The sequence below is a fragment of the Capricornis sumatraensis genome, chromosome 5 (genome assembly GCF_032405125.1).
Source record: "Capricornis sumatraensis isolate serow.1 chromosome 5, serow.2, whole genome shotgun sequence".
NCBI lineage: Eukaryota > Metazoa > Chordata > Mammalia > Artiodactyla > Bovidae > Capricornis > Capricornis sumatraensis.
This window is the reverse complement of record NC_091073.1, coordinates 74,164,468-74,184,342: the sequence shown is the minus strand read 5'-3', so window position 1 is coordinate 74,184,342 and position 19,875 is coordinate 74,164,468. Positions and strand designations below refer to the sequence as shown.

The 19,875-nt window shown below is 36.5% G+C and overlaps 1 protein-coding gene across 1 annotated transcript in view; it reads right to left on the bottom strand.

Moving 5' to 3' along the window:
- Positions 1-6,919: 6,919 nt before the first annotated feature.
- The window catches only part of SKAP2 (src kinase associated phosphoprotein 2), a 168,450-nt gene continuing 155,494 nt past the window's right edge, over positions 6,920-19,875 (bottom strand). Inside the window, exons 12-13 of the mRNA XM_068972697.1 lie at positions 9,666-9,767; positions 6,920-9,321 (exon numbers count right to left, since the gene is read on the bottom strand). Of these exons, the coding sequence (XP_068828798.1) occupies positions 9,675-9,767 (93 nt within the window). The 3' untranslated portion in view covers positions 6,920-9,321; positions 9,666-9,674. The remainder of the gene's footprint in view (positions 9,322-9,665; positions 9,768-19,875) is intronic.

Sequence of the window (19,875 nt, the reverse complement as noted above, 5' to 3'; positions counted from 1 at the left end):
TCTCTTCCATTAATTTTTTATCCTTCATGCTAATCTTTAATGTGTTGCTCTGATATGGTTTTCATATTTCCAAACTGAGCTAAAATGGAAATGACAGATTTTCAGTTATATAAAAATAGCAATGAAGTGCCAGGAAAAATACATTGTGAACAAAATAATCTTTAGAAAAGATATGAAAGGAGAATATTTTTCAAAGCATGATATGGATCCAATAATAGAAACATATTTGGGGCAATTATACAAATTTTTAAAATTTAAAAACTGTTTAAAAATTAGGGCACTAAATGCTAAGCTATAGTGTGTTTCCAGACTTAGTATACTTCCATTAGAACTAAATCGTAATCAACATAAGAGTATTTATGGCTATAAAACACAGCCTCAGAGGAAGTAAAGGATGGTATGCTTAGAACTCAAAATTCTCTCCTATCTTTTAGGAAGAGGGGAGAAAGTTTTAGGAATGGACTGATCTTTACTTTAATCACAGTTACTACAATGTACCATATTCCTTTACCAAAATAGTAATGAAAATACATTATGAAGACAATAATTTTCCAGTAAAGTTTAAGATGGCAAAAGAAACTTCCATTATAGGAAACAAATAATAACAGGTATGTAATATGACTCTTTTTAAGTTAATGGAACTGATTAATGGCTCAAAAGAATCAAGGAATATTACAAAGCACTATTTTAAATAGTACTAAAAATTAACTCTACCATAATGACATTATCAAATACACTACTGGAATTATATATAGCATAACATTACAGATGATAATTGCTAGGCTAAATAATGGAATCATCCATGATGCTGTATGATAACAAATATATTTAATAATCTTAAATAAACTCAAACTTACTCTGATATCCATACTTCTAAGTAATTCAAGACATGAGAAATGAATTTTTAAAAAAATCAGATCATGAAAGCCATTATTATTTGAAGGAATATGCTCAATTTTTTTAGATAATTTAAATTATTTAAGAGTCCTTTGCATTTTTTATTAGCTTTGCCTAAAGTTATAACATTAAAGCATTAAGGTTACATGTAATGAGGTTTCTGCTTTGCCCTTATTTCTAAGTCCAATATTTTCACAAACTACAAATGAAAATTAGTGCTAAATTACAAGGCTAATTCGATCAAACAAAATTGTCTCATTCTTAGATATGCATCTGAAGAAAATATTTAACTACAAAGTATGTACTCACAGGCAAACAATCACAGATAACATCTAGGAGAAACAGTTCATAGAGGGAGCGGATATCAGTCTAATGTACAAACATTTTCCTTAAGGTGTCTGTTAAAAAAAATTCTCTGCTAATTCCAACCAGCTACACACAATACTTAACCAAAGTCTATTATTCAGATGGATGGTTTTAAACAGCAAAAGTTCATTTTAAAAATTCACAGACAGAAGTAACATCTCTGCTATTGAAACCTCCAGTAAAGAAAATAACCATAGAGAGTTTGGAAATCAATTGATGGCTTGATTCAAAAATGTATTTAATATTATAGAGAAATTTAATCCCCAACTCCTCTAGGATATCTGACATTAATGCTCATTAGAAAATAACAAAACCAACAGCTCACTAACATTACTCCAAGCAGCATTATATCTATTACTGAGCATTAAAAAAAAAAAAAACTTTTTTCCCTTGCTTGCTTTTGGTATGAGGGAAAAATTTTTATTTCTACCAATTGTTGCATATCCGTTCTCATATCCTCCAATGCAGAAAAGCCATCTTTATACTGTTTTTGGGTTTTTAAGGCACCTTCAAATATAATCTCACTTAAGCATAACCACAACCTGAGGTAGACAGAACAAAGCTGCTGGTATTTTGCAGGTGAGGAAATGTATTCTAGGGCACAATACATTCGAGAACTGAAACTAGAAACTTTGCTTGACTTCAATTCCAGTGGTCTTCTACTACCCACTCTCAGTTGAACACCACTGGTAAAGCCCTGTTCCTGACTAAAGGTAAAGGGTACTATTATATCCCTATCTCCTAAAGGGATAGGGATATAATTTCTCCTAAAGGGATAGAATATAATTCCAGAATTATATTTACCATGATTGGCAGCAACTCTGTGAATATGCTCACATTACTCATGCACATCTCTTTGGTTCCCCTCACAATTCAGTAGCTATAAGCATTTCAGAAAATTTCAAAAAATGAATCTTTTCATCTGAACTAGCATTGAAACCCTTGCACCTGCCTTCCCATCTGCACATTAAAAGATATGAGAAAGGATCCCAGTTTGCTTCCCAGGTAGTCTCCTACGTTCAGACGTAACAAACTCAGAGAATATTTTATGTCTTGGGACACTGGTAGTGATCGAACTTGCTAAGAATCACACAAGGAGGAGGCTACCTGGGGCTATTCCTTTCCTGAGTTTATGTCCTGTCTGTTTCTCTTAGGCTAAGAGTCTGCCTGGGAAAGACTGTGTCGAAGTCTATGCTTAAAATGCCCCTAGCACACTGTTGGTACTTAAATGTAATTATTCAAAATGGAATCATTTAATTAGATAGGAAGAGAAATAGCAACGCTTGAGACAATAATAAAGAATAAAGCAAATATGCTGACCGACTGAAGCAAAGCAACAGAAACATACCAATGCACACGCACAAAATAGTTACATTTCAGCTTTTCAATTCAAGGTGCACATAACGGGATAAACATACGGTTATATGCCTTGCTTTTGCTGGGTTCATAGAAAACAGAGACCACGACTGATATCCATAACTTCGTAGAGGGATAAGAATTACCTGTCTCATGCCTCATATGACTTGGGAAAGCCGAGGGAGGAGGAAAGTGGTGGAAGGCAATGGAAGCAGGGAGCGATGGAGACTCCACAGGACACAGATGCTTGAACAGGGAATTAGGGATGAGTCGTGTATGCATCTAGATGGGACAGGTTACTTTACACCAGCGAAATCTACTTGGTGGGAGACCAGGACAATGTGTAGTCATTTACTCCCTGTCCTTCAGAAGCTTGGTATTTTGGGTACCAAGCATGGAAATATTTCAGGGTACTCTATAGAGTCAAATACACCTTGGAAATTGACTCTCAGTGCACCCTCTTCTTTTGGGCTATAAAACGGCCAATACCTCAGGGTGTACTTTAGATAATGAGAAGGTCCAATCTTACCTTCCTCTGGCTAAATTCCAGAGCCCTTTAATGAATGCTAGCTCTTATCTTCTGCCCTCCCACTCCCCGCATCCAACCACTGAGGTATACAGACTTAAAGTTTTTGTTGTTCACAAAAGGGCACCATGGTAGATGCCTAAGTGATGAGACTTCATACTCAGGAGCCAGATATTCCAATAAAAGTTCTCCTTAAATAAATTCACATCTCAACAAGTAAAAAATGTCTTAGGTCAGACACTGCCAGCATCTCAGTTACAAAAGTACTTAAGTTTTATAATGAAGTTTGCTTACTGATTGTAAAGGGCTGAACAATTTAATATTTTTTAAACTGGTTTTTAGAAAAATGTATGTATTTAAACACCACCCCACAAAAAGCAACCTACTGAAAACTTTGAGACAGAAGCTGCCAGCTTTGAAGTCCTCTCCAAGGCTTCCTTGCCTGCTCAGTGTCCTTGGGCTTGACTTGAGGAGATGGAAAGAATGGAAAAGATTGTTCAAAAAGGGCCTCTTTAGCATTGTGTCCTCTCTCAACTCTCCACTGCCTTGACTTTCTGTTTTCTAGACTGGAGGCTCATAGACAGAAATGTTTCAGCATTAACGTTTCTTCTCCATTGTGGACTAACTGCTCTGGATTCAACAGTCACCACGGTCTGCTTTACAACTACAGAAGATAAATTCTGGCTGTCCAATTCTTGAACTATTCTTTTCACGCTCCAGACTATTTTATAAGAATGGTGCCATCATCAGTGGTCAATAGGTTTTAATGAGTGCCTACTATATGCAAAGATTAGAATTCAGTATTTGGTCTGAAGTCACTGCAGTTATTGGGAAGCAGAAGGGCACTGAATTCAAGTGAGGGAGGCTGGGTAACTTGTTAGCCCTGGACCTTGGGACAAACTGCTTAACCTCAGTTTTCTAATCAGGAAAATGGGAATGAACAACAGAATTTGCCTTCTAGGGTTTTTAGAAGGACTGAATGAAAAAGACACAGCATAACAAGTAGTAAACACTCAGTTCATGTTAGTTGTTGCTATTACTATCTTAAATTATTTTCATCATTTTGACATGACAATGAACGAACACAAGGTTTTCTAAGTGGACTCCTAAGGGAGCTGGGGAGGGGGAGACAGTGAATGGGAATCTGCTTATTTGTTGGAATTTTCTCTTCCTCTAAAGCAGTCACATTTAATTGGCATACATTGGTAGCATTAATTTTCTCCTTTGAGAGTACCTGTGTAACACTTTCCTCAAACAAGAGCTAAATTGCTGCTCAAGCCTCAAAACGGCACCTGCTTTTACTCCAGCAGGAGTGATGTTTTTATGTTACAAAGCTGAGGTCAATAAACAGAAAACACAAGTGCTGTTCTATATTACCTCTCTGAGTAATGGATAATAAAAAACAGAGTGAAAATGGAAGAGAAACCTGAGGAAACACCTTCCAAGGAAAGACAACACACTTACCAGATGAGATTTGGGGCAATTTCTATTTTCACATCTTTGCACATATTCACAAGATTTTTGCCTGCTCAACTTTCAGTCCCTTTCCCAACCTTACAGACCTAAGCTGAGCGCTGGTACGACTACAACAACTCTCTGCACTTACGGTTCCTTTCATCTCAGGACTCAGAGCACTCAAGTTAACATAACCATACAACTTAAAAGAAATAGGAAATCAAAGTTTTTTAAAAAGACAAAAATTGAATTATGGTTGGACCTGGCAACAACTGTGAAACTTTCCACTTTCAGAAATTCCTTTTTGATTCATCCAAGGCAACAGCTAGAGTGCTTCCAAGATCAGAAGGCTTCTCTGATATTGCCCAAGTGGATTCAGGGCAGCAGTGATGTGGGGAGTATAACTAGATCACTTGTCCCACGCTGCCCATGCTGCCTGTAACTTTTCTAAAAGAATGAAAACGCTGAACCTAGGAAAGGAATGGAGGAAACATCTCAAAACTGGCTGCCACGTTCAACTTTCCTGTTACTTACCATCTCGCTCAATTCTGTTACCAACAATCTAATCCAATTCACTTATTGATGGTATAATGAGGACAATGAAATTGCTTTTAAAGAATCAGTACAGGGGACTGATTTTTTTTTTTTTACTAAAAGAACGCTGTCAGTCAGAAAGCAGATGAACTAAATGATGAAAGAATTTTTCTCCACCAGGTATAGAGAAGTCAAGCTCTTTTCTTCTTAAATCTCAGATACTGTGGGATGGCACACCAGTTAATTAATAAACATTTACTGGATACACACCATATACTCTGAAGTACCATGTCAGCAATAAATCATGTTTCTGATCAAGCAATGATAGAGCAGATTCTGCTAAGGAAAACAAGAAAAAGCCCCTGGAAAGTAACGTTAATGAAATGTCATTGCAGGTTACAAAATTACAAATAGTTGTGTAAATTTTTATTTCATCAGAAGCAAAATGTTACATTATCAGAGGTCCTAACAAATATTCTCGAAGAATGCAACTACAAGTCAGTGGATGACAATGTTGGCGAAAGCTGAGGATGTCCAGAAAGTGCTTGTTCCCAATCCAGACGATCAACTGTTTAAGCTATGCATTTGAATGTAGGTTATGTTCGTAGAGAGATAATTTAATAATATATACCACTTATTTCTCTGAACTTCAGAATACTCAGGATTTTTCAAACTAAGCCATTTTAGCAAATGTTTTTATATTATATATCGATTACATTCCTTCAAGTTCTGAGTGAACCTATGTTTTTCTATGGTATGGTCATATTTTAATCTTCACCACCTCTTTCTTTACCATATGGATTGCTCTTCAATATTCTTGAGTCTACTGAACTCAAGAGAACAAGTGACCTCTATACAGTTTGTGTCTATAATTCTGTTCAATGACTGAAATATAAATAACTTATTTATCTGAAATGTAGAAGTACTTTGCATGATTCAAAAATTCTTACAATGCTTTACTCAGTCTCACTGATGAAGTTCAAGATTTTAAACTACATGTATATTAGGGTAAGTTTTCTTATAGTGGCTAAACTACAAATCTGGATCTTTAATATATAACATATATAACTCAGCTCTGAGTTCTGTTTTTAATCATGACCCTGGCTGGGGGTAGGAACCAGACTCTATGAAGGAAGTAGTAATAGCTTACACTGAAGAAATCGTAGGAAAAGTGGAATCATAAGAACTACCAGAGTTTCGTCTAGAAGTATTTTAGAAACAACTGAATGGAATCTCTAAGACTATATTCAATACTAATAGCAAAAACACTTCCATATACAGAGATTTCACCTACAGATGGTTGAAAAGTGATTTTCTATGATCCCATAATACTTTATATAATTATCTGTAATTAAATTAGCACAAGATAAAAATAATCTACTTAAAATAATATAAAGTATTCAAAACAATTGCTAGGTGAAACAACATTCTTTTTCATAAAAGGAACTGTCATATATAACCAAGTGGCAAAAACAGAATGGAGTGAGCTGTGGTTAAATGTAAATCCTATAGCAATGAAGTCATTTGTATTATCCTTACTTCTTTGAATAAATTCAGATGACAGTCCTATTTCATTTCTTCATTCAGTTTGGAGGCCAGATGGCATTAGAATCATTTACTTCACCTTGTTGTGCTTAATTACTACAATCAACACACTATTTTCCAAATTAATCATAACAAAGTAATTTCATTAGTAACACAGCAGGCTGTTGAATTATTAGCATCATAACAGTTTGCAAACAATTAAACTTTATTTGAACCTTAAAAATTTGCAGAGTGGAACATTATTGTAAGATCTAATGGCAATAGAGTACAAATTCAGTACAGAGCAAATAATCAAGCAAAATGCTATGTAAAATATGACTTACAATCACCTTTGAAAAAAATTAGCTCTCTAAATGTTCATAGAAAAACAAATAAAAGCTAAGCAAACATAATGGGAACATAGCAATTAGCATATTTTCTAACAAGCAATGTTGTTTAAATTCACATTAATGATATTATGATGATCTTGGAAAGCGTGTGATATATTGTCAAGGGTGTAAAGAAAACTTTCTCCCTCCTATGATACAAATGATTTCACCAGATGAATATAAAGGAGTCATGAGTTGAGGGTAATGATTGTTCTTCCTGTCATCCCAATTACAATTTTTTTGTTTCTTTTCTTATCTCCCACCTATATGCAAGTAAAAAGGAACAAAGGGCAGAGGAGCTCTGGACACAAGTAACACTGTTTTTTTTTCTGTATTTTCACCATTCACAGAGACTATCTGGCATCAGTTGGCAAAGGACTCCCTCTCCTGGATTAACTGTAAAAGGAGGCAATAATCTTCTAAATACTTTACATTTGGAGAAAGTCTGTGCCAGAGTGGGGGAGGGGTTTCCAAGTGGGTTCCTATGCAATGAAAAGCTGCTGCCATCTACTGGCCCAGGACTAAAATCTTCACTTGGATCAGAAGCACAAAACGTAGACCTTACAAGGAAGTCTACTTTTACAGTGGAACCCACAATTGCTTTCACTTTTCAATCTTTCAGGTCTTGAAAACCAATCCACTACATTCATCATCGGTTGTCTCGCTTTTGCCAAGACAATTTCAATCTATTCCAGTGGCTCTATATTAGAACAAGATTAACAAGTCCACACATTAATTTGTGAAAGCTTTAACTGGACAATGTCTAATTTAAATAAACTAGAATTTACCTACAATCTCCCAAATTAATAGATATATTTTTATATGTGAAATCAGATAATCACGTGGAGGGGATAATCACATGGGTTAGGGAGGGGATAACAGTAAAATATAAACTCTGAAATATTACTTGTAGGTAATTTTTATAAATAATAGAGGTTTTTAAATATTATCAACTCATTTGCATGTTCAGAATCTTTATTTTCAAAGCAAAGATCTGAAAAGTTCCATAAAAGCACTATCTTCTAATCAATGATTCATTATTAGCAGACTATATTTACTCCAAATAATTATCCAATCAGTAGTATATTTTGATATATATACATCATACTGGTATCTTGTGGACATTTAAAATACCTTGGTTTTCAACCATACATAAAAAAGTAAGAATATAACTCCACAAACCTTGCTCTGGAGTACAACGTACACCTTCTGTGTCAGACTGACATCAACCTTCCACTCACCTGTTGGTACATGTTTCCACCCTGATTTCCACACCCTCCTCTCTGAGCCTTCCTTCTCTTCTCATTGCTTTGAGAAGTTTGGAGTTGTACTTCTCAAGTCTGTAGTAGTAGTTTTGTGGTAGGACTTTAATAGCATAGTAAGGATCGGGCAGGGTAAAAGTACTCAGTTATGCCTTCTGATTTTGAGAATACATTGAGATTCCTTATGCCATTTTATTCGTGGCAGAATGAGGCCTCTCATAAATTTTTTGTTTTATTAAATCTAAAGAAAACTACAGTAGAAAATGTTGGCAAGCCCATTATATAACCAGAGTATTTATTACTGGTAAAGGGGTTTGTACAAACCATGGTTCTGGTCTGCACATGTGTTGCAGAAGGTGATAGCAACTATCATTTGCAATTCTACCATTTTTCTTTCTCATGGCTATATTTAACATAAAGTAAACTTGCCAATCAGTAAAAATTCTTTCATGAAAACATGTTACTATTACTATGTGAAAAATAAATACTAAGATGAATCATCTACAAAGTTTTAACAAAGCTACATTCTTTAGATAGCATTTACCAAAAACTTGTGAGATATATGCTATCAAATTTTCTTGAAATTATATTTTACATTCTGAAAACATTGATATCCAGTATTAAGAGAAATTACAACTCATACTAGTAGTAGCAATGACTATGTGATACATACAAAATAGTGCTGAATTCCTCACCTAAATCACAAGTAAATAAAAACTATTGATTTATTTCTTTGCAAAACAGCAACAGGTGTAACTTTACTGTTTACTTCTAATTTACATTAATAGTCTTCATTTAATTTCACATCAGAGGAATGTTATAATGAATGCATAAAACAACAGAGACAAATGATGCCCAACAAAACAAAGAAAGGTTATGAACTGCCATTCGTGCTTTTACAATGATTCTCAATCCAAAAGATTTGCAGACTAGCAGAGGAATCTTCCTTTTTTGCAAGCAGAAAGAGAAAGCTGCATTTTTTCTCTTCAGACAAAATGTTGATTTTCCCTGCCTAGAAAAAAAATTACATGTTTAGCCAAGGAAAGAAAATGAATGTTTACTCAATATTTTGTCAATTCAGCTCCTCAGAAAGACCGTAAGAGTGGTATTTTACTAAAGAGGAGGAGGTTGTGAAAACAGCTGGTTATTAACAAAGGGACTTTCTCTAAGTAATCTATTTCCAAAGTAAATTCTATGAAGTTATTTTAAAATTTTGTAAAACAAGATAATGATTTGGGAGTATAATCTTTGTGTTATCAGAAAACTACAAAGACTTTTAAAAAAGCAAAGACTCATAACGCAGAGACCAAGAGAACATATGAGCTATTACAGAATATTGGATTAAAATGTACTTACCCAGGACTCTCAAATATCATACATCTCCATTATGTAGGCTTTCGGCACCAAGCCAATGGCTCCCTTCATTTCTCCTACCCACCAGCCATATCTATTGTATTCCTAATTGAAAACAATATGCAATATTAACCTTTAGACTGGTGTAAGTACAATGTCATTTGTATGCAACTTCTTAGAAATGTTATTTCTTTTTATAAAGTTATAAGAGCTTTAGCTGCAAATTGAAACATTTTAATCTTTTTTGTTTCCGGACACTTGAAAAATGCTGTTAGGCAAAGATTTAAATTAACATATAAGACAAAGCCTGTTTATTTCCTGGTGTAGAATAGAAATAGTCACTTAGGATAGGAACCTGGTAAATGAAACTACATAACGAAGTCGGCTCTCTGGGCCCCTTTCCCTTCTCTCTCCCCATGTCTGTCTGTCTGTCTCTCTCTCTCACACACACACACAACCACATACACGCACATACACATACAGCCTGGGGGACACCTTTTTATATGCAAACCACAGTGTTAGAGGCTCCAAGATCACTGCCAGGATCCTTGGGAAACTGGCTTTGCCTTCAAGAAGCTTATCATCTGGCAAGGACAGCCTTTTTATTTTTCCTTTCACAATAAATGACTTAATTTCTAGTTAAACTCATATGACCAAAAATGATTGAGAATGTAGAGGTATGCTCTTTCTCAGGAAAATGTAATACATCAGTGTAGCCATTTTAAACAGATAAATTAGAGAATTAGGAAACACTAATAAGATATCCCCAAACCAGCTTTCCAACAGAATGCACAAAAGGGCTCCTTTTCAGAAGCTTCCTAAAGGCATTTATTGTTCCTCTGATTGATTACAAACTGCATTAGGTAAAGGATGAGTAGAAGGAATTTAAAGGTGGCATTAGATGCACCCTTACGGGGAGGATCAATAGGAAATAAAAGTATCGCAAGTTATAACGGCAAAATATTAATCCAGCTGTAAAAAAGAGTGACTGATGAGTCAGTTTTGTGTTTATTTTGCTTGTGAGCTGAACCTGGGCCTCATTTTCTTACCTTTGCTCCACTGAAGACACACCACTGGCTCCAGGCATTGTGAAAACTGTACCTAATGTTCATTTGTCTGCCAGATTGACTAATGTATTTTTATCTCAAATTTATTTATGTTTAGTGAGATACAAACAAAGTAAAATGAATTACAAGTTTCAAGAATAATATCTTCCAAAAGCAATACTCTGAAAAAGCACCATAGGACCCAAATTTAATTTTTCATAGAAGATAAATTTTTAAAATCAATCCCCAAAGTAATTCAATAGGCTATGATTTCCAACATCTGAGTCATAGATAAATGTGCATATGCATATCAAGTTATATGTGGGGAGGGAATGTTAATACCCAGGATAGACTTAATGTTTGTATTGATGACTAACTATTGTATTGTATTGATGACTAACTATGCTATTGACCATCAGAAAGGAAAATCATACAATTCTTCCATACAAATGCAGAAATTCCTAGGTGTGTACTGATATGTAGTCTATCAATAAAGAGTTTACAGGATTAAATCCTGTAAATACTTTTAAAACAATGGGGTGTATCAGAATTAGGTTTTTTCTGTAACAATAAGATGGAAGGAAAAGGCTGGAGAGAGGGAGGGAAGACCTGATTCTAATGAGGGCACAGTTCTGGTTTCTGAAACAGTAGACTCAAGATTTTAAGTTCAAAAGTTTCATGATAGTATGAACTTAGTTGACAAAATTCTCTAAACAATGAAAATAGTTTGAAGCCCAGAACTCAATGATGATGACTATAATCTGTGCAGAATATATTTATCAGAAGAAAATACCAGCTTACTGAAAGCTATGATTAGCAACCATTATAGCAACCATTATATCCTAATAGGTACCTAATAAAACTGCCCTTTTCAATTTTTAAGGCAATGAATACAATTAGAGCCTAACGCTTAACAAAACAAATGTATTTCACCTTGCAGAGGCCAAAGGCCCACAGTGTAAGATTTCAAAATGAATACTTAACAGAGTAAGTCTAAGTGTGAAAGCTCTTATCCAATGCCCATCTAAGTTTTTTCCAACTGATTACTGGAAAGTGTAAAGGAACTAGGCCCCCAAAGGGTAGAAACAGAAATAGAATACATTTAGTGAGACGGTATAGTATGACTCAATCCTGCCTTCAGAGAATAACCTGCAATCTGGATTTCAATGTTTAGATTCAAGTTATAAACCAGAAAATTCATATTACTTTATAATATTCTGCTTTGAATTATAATCTGTACTCTCAATTAAGTACGTATTATTGTTCTCAAAAAGCTCACTCACATTCAAATTTAAGAAACCGACTTCCAACAAATCACTTCAACAAAGGACTTCACACATGAGAGAATTTTACATGACAGTAACTGAGAAGATTCATTAAATAGAGTATACTAGTAAACATCAGAGGAGTTTATTCAGCTGTAAACACATCCCTTAAAAGTCACATTCTAGGAAAAATCTAAGTTTTAGGCTAAAATAATTCTAAATGCTTCACTTAATTAATTTAAAATAACTGAAAAGCCTATGAAATACACACCCTGTAGAAGTACTCTAAAATATCATAGGTTTAAATCAGAAGAGAGTAAAAATAAAAAACCAGAATGTTTATTACTCTACATTTGTAAAGAATTCCATATAGTACTCCTGTGTGGAATTAAGAGGTAAGATAAAATATAGTGAGGTAAAAATCTAGTAGGCAAATTTATGGATTTACACTGCAGCCATTAGAGTATGTCGGTGAGACTGCAAACACAGAAGCTTTTACTTTTATCATTACTATCCTCTGGATGAGCCTCCTGAGCAACATGAATCCCAATTAAACCATTTGCAGCCTATAAATTGGAATGAAGATGCTTCTTGGAGTATGGTATCCTAAACTTCAGGCTGCAGATTCAAGAGAACACACGATTTCCTTGGCAGGAAGAAAATATGCCTTCCTCTGCCTTCCCTGTTTGCTGCCCCCAAACAAATGTGATTATGAACGATGTATTACTTACAGTGGAAAATAATACAATACATACAATGTTGTCTCGCTGTCCACATACTAACTGAAGTACTGGTTTAAAAGTCACAGGTGGGTCATGAAAAAAAAAATAAAACAGCCCTCAAACCTCATCTTGTTAATAAACAAAAAATAGAGAGACAAAAATCATACCAGGCTGCCATCTACATCTCTGAAAGGTTAGGGAGCACCATGTCATCTTGATGGCACACGAACGAGATCTCAGGTACAGGAAGGTGTGCCATCTGGTATCCTTCACCCGCTGCAGCTCTTAACATCAACTGAAATGCTAACATAGGCAAGTGACTGTACTTCAGGAGGACTGATAAAATAATGAAGAGTCCTTTAATCTACAGGAAACCATTCTAGTCAATTTATAAGAAATATTGCATCCCTTTGTAGGACGTGTAATTATTTTCTATTAATCATGTGCTATAAAGCTACATTATGCGGTTATTCTGTTATCACTAGAAAGAGGCCTGCAGTCAGCTTCTGACAATGTTAGGTAATTACTAACACAAAGCTGCTTTCTCCTCGCACGGTAATGCTATCAAGATCCAGAGGTGTAGTGATGCTTAGTGTATAAAAATAGTACTCAAAAGAAATTCAATATCTGTAAAATGGATGGCTTCAAGGCAAAAATGTAATGTGGCAGTCACAGAAGCAAAAGCACCAAATTTGCCCAATAATTCGAGAAAATAATGAGAAAGCAACACTGAACAGTTGTGATCCAATGCCTCCATTTTCAGTTTTTCCATCATTAAAAGAGTTTTTATTTTGTAGTTAAAATTTTATGCCTCAAATAATCATTATTAAGCAATAAATTAAGGTGATTATATAAAAAGGTAGGAAAAAAAGAACTAGTTTTGATTAAAAAAAAAAAGAGACTTTATCCAACACAATAGCAAAGGTATGTCCGTGTTTAATCATTAACTACATCTTCTCTCTCTGCTGGTGTTTTATTTTACACTTAAATAAGAACCCCCCTTCCCCCAATAAGACCCCAGCATTTCCTTAAATCCTTTTCAGCACCATGATTCTCATTTCTCAAGCATGCTAATCCACTTTCGACAAACCATATGGTAAAAGAATGCTGCCTTAACAGAAACTTGGAACATTAATAAGATTTTGTGATGTACCACCCCTTTCAGAAAGGAGTTACCAATCTGTCTGAAAGCAACAGGTGTTAGAAAGGTTAAAAGACTATATTCCTTTCTCCAAACATATATCTGTGCTTAAAAGCATACCAGTCTTATGCAGAAATAAAGGTAATTTTACTCACAAAATATAAACTACACTGAGTTTCAGAATGAGTGGACTTTACCATTGTTGTTCCAACTATTCACTGTGACTTTCGATTTTTCAAATTGTTTGTGAACACTGTGGTATCATGAAAACTAGAAAACTATTTAAAATATGGAAATATTTTTCTTCAAGGCTACCTCTGCAATCTCTTCCTTTTTACTGTTTCCGATTAGAAACTTCATAAGAATCATTTCTTGTACATCCATCATTTCAAAAGTTCTTTTAAAATGCACAACAGGCACTTGACAACCTTGACATTTTACTATTATTATCTACACATTAATTGCTTGACTCTTAGTCTCCTAACCTCATTCCTTAAATGAGGAAATGGACACTAACAATCTCTAAGCTCCTCCATTATGTTTGAAAATCACCATTTATGAACCTGCTTTAACACCCTAAGTCTCTTAGCAACTTATGGAAACCAACCTCATTACTTTATAATTTACTATGCAGCTGTGAGCCTGAGTTACTCTAATTCAAGGAATTCCTATTTTTTTCTCCAGGCATTGCAAATCCATTTTTAAAGTAAGAGAGACAGAAGACAAGCAAGAAAGGTGATAGTAAGGACTTAATTTCTGTGATCAATTTTAGTTTATGTTCCAGAGTCAAGACACATTTAATTCAAATTTCTACCCAGTCAACATTTACAATACGATAAAGTAAAAACTGACATGCAGACTGATGATTTGTAGATATTTTAGGCAAAGAAAAAGCAAATCACGCTCAGCAGCAGGTGGCCTTGGCACTCAGTGTATACACCAACAATACACGACTCTGTTAACTGTTCTAGATCAGACCTTCATCACCTTGCCCTGGATTACTGTGTTGTCAACTCTGCTTCTCTATTCTTCCTAGAAATTGCTTTTGTCAGCTTACTTGGCTGCTCAAGAATGTATACTAACCACTGCCCCGTCCAATGCATTAACTACAAACCCCTCAGCTTGCTTTCTTCCTACCCTGTGGGATGAAAGGGTGTGGATGTGGATGCAGCCACATCCTCCTCTCATCGCTCTGGTCCTGAAGCCCAACCTTCCACACTGTACTCAGTCCTGCCTCTGGATGTGTTGCTCCCTTCCTAGGCGACGTCTCCCCTCCCTCATCCAAAATCTATCTAGTGACCAAAGCCTGACTCAGGTTATCCAGATTTCATCAATTTTTCTTTGAATTATCTAATCCATACTTATATCCCCCATTTCAAGCTGAGTATTTATTCCTCAGTGGAGTTTATGTACTTTAGCTTTGTCCCTCCAACTAAAACGTACAAACTCACTGAGATCATGGCAGTGTTTTACACTTGGTCTGTGTGCCCCACACTCCAGGATGTGTAAATGATGTTCAATAAATATTTACTGCATGATGAAACATGCTTTCTCTTCATTTTGGATGACACACCAGTTGACTGTCCTACATGTTTTCTTAAGATGTGTCATTTCCAATAGGAGTATCATTTCTTTGTGTACATGGGACATACTTGAAGAATTTTAGTGATGATGAAATTAAAAGACACTTGCTCCCTGGAAGGAAAGTTATGACCAATCTAGACAGCATATTAAAAAGCAGAGATATTACTTTGCCAACAAAGGTCCATCTAATCAAGGCTGTGGTTTTTCCAGCAGTCATGTATGGATGTGAGAGTTGGACTGTGAAGAAAGCTGAGCGCCGAAGAATTGATGGTTTTGAACTGTGGTGTTGAAGACTCTTGAGAGTCCCTTGTACTGCAAGGAGATCCAACCAGTCCATCTTAAAGCAGACCAGTGCTGGATGTTCATTGGAAGGACTGATGCTGAGGCTGAGACTCCAATACTTTGGCCACCTCATGCGAAGAGCTGACTCATTGGAAAAGACCCTGATGCTGGGAGAGATTGGGGGCAGGAGGAGAAGGGAACGACAGAGGATGAGACGGCTGGATGGCGTCACCAACTCGATGCAGATGAGTTTGGGTGAACTCCAGGAGTTGGTGATGGACAGGGAGGCCTGGTGTGCTGGTATTCAAGGGGTCGCAAAGAGTTGGACAAGACTGAGCGACTGAACTGAACTGAAACAAATATTTGTTCTGAAGTATGTTTAGCTTCACAATATGAAGTTTGTTGTTTCTACTTATGGCTGGCTATTGCCTATCACATTTTCCAATGTGCTGTATAGGATATATTGTTTAAAGAGCCTAAACTTCACTTGCAGAAAGAAAGATACCTATTTCCCTGCAGAACTGGGACCACAGTTTGAAGAAATAGCTTCAGTTGAATTTACTATAAGTACTGACAGAAGCCTAAAAGGCAGAAACAGTGTGGCACATCTGAGGGAAAGTCTGCTGTTTTTTCTGTTTCTTTTTCTTGTGATTATTTTTTCAGAAGATCCAGTCTCCAGCTTGTTACTAACCAGGTATGTGACCTTAGGCAATCTCCAAGTTCTTTAAGGGAAGAATTTTTTCACATATATATCACTTTTGAGACTCCATAATAATTCAGTTAGATACTTAACATAAATTACTGTCTCTTTATTATACACTTGGACCCTCACAGAACTTTTTTTTTTTGGTTGCTAAGTCATGTCCGACTCTTTTGCAACCTCATCAACTGTAGCTCCCCAGGCTCCTCTGTCCATGGGATTTCCCAGGCAACAATACTGAAATGGGTTGCTGTTTCCTTCTCCAAGGGATCTCACCAACCTAGGGACTGAACTCATATCTCCTATACTGGCACACGGATTCTTTATCACTGAGTCACTTGGGAAGCCCTTCACAGAATTACCTCTATGGAATCTCTTGTTATATTATATTTACTATAAATTTTTTTGGTTGAGGGTAATATCTGACACTGTCATTCTTATTACATAAAGTTGTTGTAGTCAGATAATCAGTGAAGATTCTAGAAATTCATCTGATATTTTTAAGTAGCCAGTGCTGGGAAAAGCCAAGCGTCCTCCTTTACGATTAACATTAGCTCCTTGTTAGCTCTCTCCCCTTTCCAGTCTGACTGCCAAGAAGCTCAGGAAGTTCAAGTGCAGAAACTCCATTGTCTTTTAAGATTTCCACAGAGGCAGTCTTTTTTCCATTCGTCTTTTATTTATTTTCCTCCAATTATGTGGAGCCTCAAGATCTATAAAGTTAGCACTAAGGTTCCCCTATTTCTATGATTCTAAATTCTTTCAAGAAGTTCAGGATTATTTCCTATTTTAACTGTATTTTCATAAACATATAATAAACATCCATCTGTCATGATGTTAGATATTAGGACTCAAAAATACTTAAGACACAGTATCAACCTCAATGAGTTGGGAGAAGGAAATGAATAATCCCAGTCATGGCCCACTTACTTCAGTTCAGTTCAGTTCAGTTGCTCAGTCGTGTCCGACTCTTTGCGACTCCATGAATCGCAGCACGCCAGGCCTCCCTGTCTATCACCATCTCCCAGAGTTCACTCAGACTCATGTCTATCAAGTCGGTGATGCCATCCAGCCATCTCATCCTCTGTCGTCCCCTTTTCCTTCTGCCCTCAATCCCTCCCAGCATTAGAGTCTTTTCCAATGAGTCAACTCTTCGCATGAGGTGGCCCCTGTGGGGCCACCCACTTACTTAGGTGGAGCAAAATGGAAAGAGAGAAGCCTTCAGCGTCAGATCTCCATTGATTCCAGGAGAAGGTACTCCCTAGCTGGTATCCTCGGGTGATCTACATAATAAGCTTACTGAGCATTAGTTTTCTCATCTACAAAATTATAATACTTTACCCTTCACAGGGTTATCATAGGAATCAGAGAAGTGAAAACATGTTGAGTGCCTAGAACAGGGTACTGGAGGTATGCAATAAGTATTTTTTTATCCCCTCCCTCTGCCTTCCCACTAACTGGTAAACCAAATACCAGGACAACAAAAACCAGCATTTTGGAGCACGCTCTAAGCAACCTAGGTTTCCCTGGTGGCTCAGACGGTAAAGAAGCCGCCTGCAATGCAGGAGACCTGGGTTCTATCCCTGGTTTGGGAAGACCCCCTTGGAGGAGGGCATGGCAACCCACTGCAGTATTCTTGCCTGGAGAACCCTCATGGACAGAGGAGCCTGGTGGGCTATAGTTGATGGGGTTGCAAAGAGTTGGACACGACTAAGCAGAGCACACATAAGGCAACCTGATCACTATGGGCTGTTCCAAAGGGAATCTGACCTTTAAAGGGGTCAGGTGGGAGACATCTCAAAGAGTAAGAGTGTGCCATATAGACACTGAGCGGGCTCTTGATTTTTTTGTGTGTGGAGAGCAGACGTGTATAACAAATCATGGATTTTTCCATTTAAGTTTTTTTTTTAATTAACAACATGGTACTTTGCTTTACTGTTGTTCTGTTTTGTTCCTGAAAAGCCTTTGCTTATTTGATGCAGAATTAAACCAATACAGCCCCTCCACTGCCATCTCTGGCTACTCTGCCTCTCTGACATAGCCCTCTGGTTTCTCCTTTACCCTTCAAACCACTACTGGGGCCTGATGGCCTGCCTCCTGTAGGCACCCTCCCCTTTCATCTGTCAACATTTTCCTGGAATGAAGGATAAGAGAACACCAGGAAGTACTAGAGTATGGTTTTTGCAAGTGGGTAACAAGAGGAGCCCCAGGAGCGGAATGAGAACATCTGACGTAGTGTGTTTCCACACACTGCCCATCACCACTAGGGAGAGCTGGGCCTGCCCATGAGACAGCATGGTACCCCAGTCCACAAGATGCCCAGACGGACAGCACAGACCCGAAATACCATCAGATCCAAACAACCAGCAACATGTACAAATACTTCTCCTCCTTCCCCAAAGACTGTAAGACACGATAACATTTGGAGGGCTAGCTCCATATCACCACATATATCCTATACTGAGATGTCCCAGTTACTCTTCGACAGATAACGTTTGGGGAAGTAGCTCAATGTCACCACGGATATCCTATACTGAGATGTCCCAGTTACTCTTCTGCAGGAGTTTGCTATTTGTGGCACACCGGGTCAGACAGTCACAAAGGAAAAAACTAAGAATACCAAAAAACTCTGCATTTCCCTCTGCCAGTAGAGCTCAGCAAGACTTTCCTTTTATTTATTTTTCTGGTGCATCTAAAGCCAAAATAGCCCTAGTAACAGAATCTTCACATTTTCACAATGCAAAGCAAATGATCAGTGACAGTTACAATTCACCAATCACCGGAAAAAGTCATAGATACAAAGGGAGGCAATGCTTGAAACTCTAAACAAGGCACACTAGAAAACGCCCTTTTACTGTATATTAGTGAACACTGACAACCTACATTTCCGGTTTTTGACTTAATAAAAAATGTCTCAAAAAGTCCAAGTCACACGTGTCGTAAACAAGATGAAATATTCCAGGGTTCTTAACTCTCTTTATTTTTCTGTTAATAGCAGACAAAGCAGCATGCCTCTTTCCTGCTGAAGCATAGCTCTTCTGTCATTAAGTCTCCAAAAATAATTTATTGCCTTAAAAGTAAGAATAGGAATGTGGTTAGCAATTTACTGGTGAGTACAGATTGAAAGATAAACTAAATAGCAATGTAAATCCAGAACAGCAAGTATAATAACATAACCCAAGAGGTATGCAGGGCTATGGAATATGCCTACAGCTATGTAACCTGGATCCTGCTATCAAAATTATAAAACTTTATATATAAATACAGTTTTAGGATAAAACTATTAATTATGATATTATGTCTATTTAAGGTGATAACAAAATTGAAATGCAAACCAGTAGAAGGATTTAGCACAATTTTAAACAAACTGATTCATAAAAATAATAAAAAAATAAAAAGATTTTCAACCTCTAATATTATTTTCCCCATCTAATAAATCTGAAACTAGGCTTTGTGTTTCAGAATAACTTCACTAA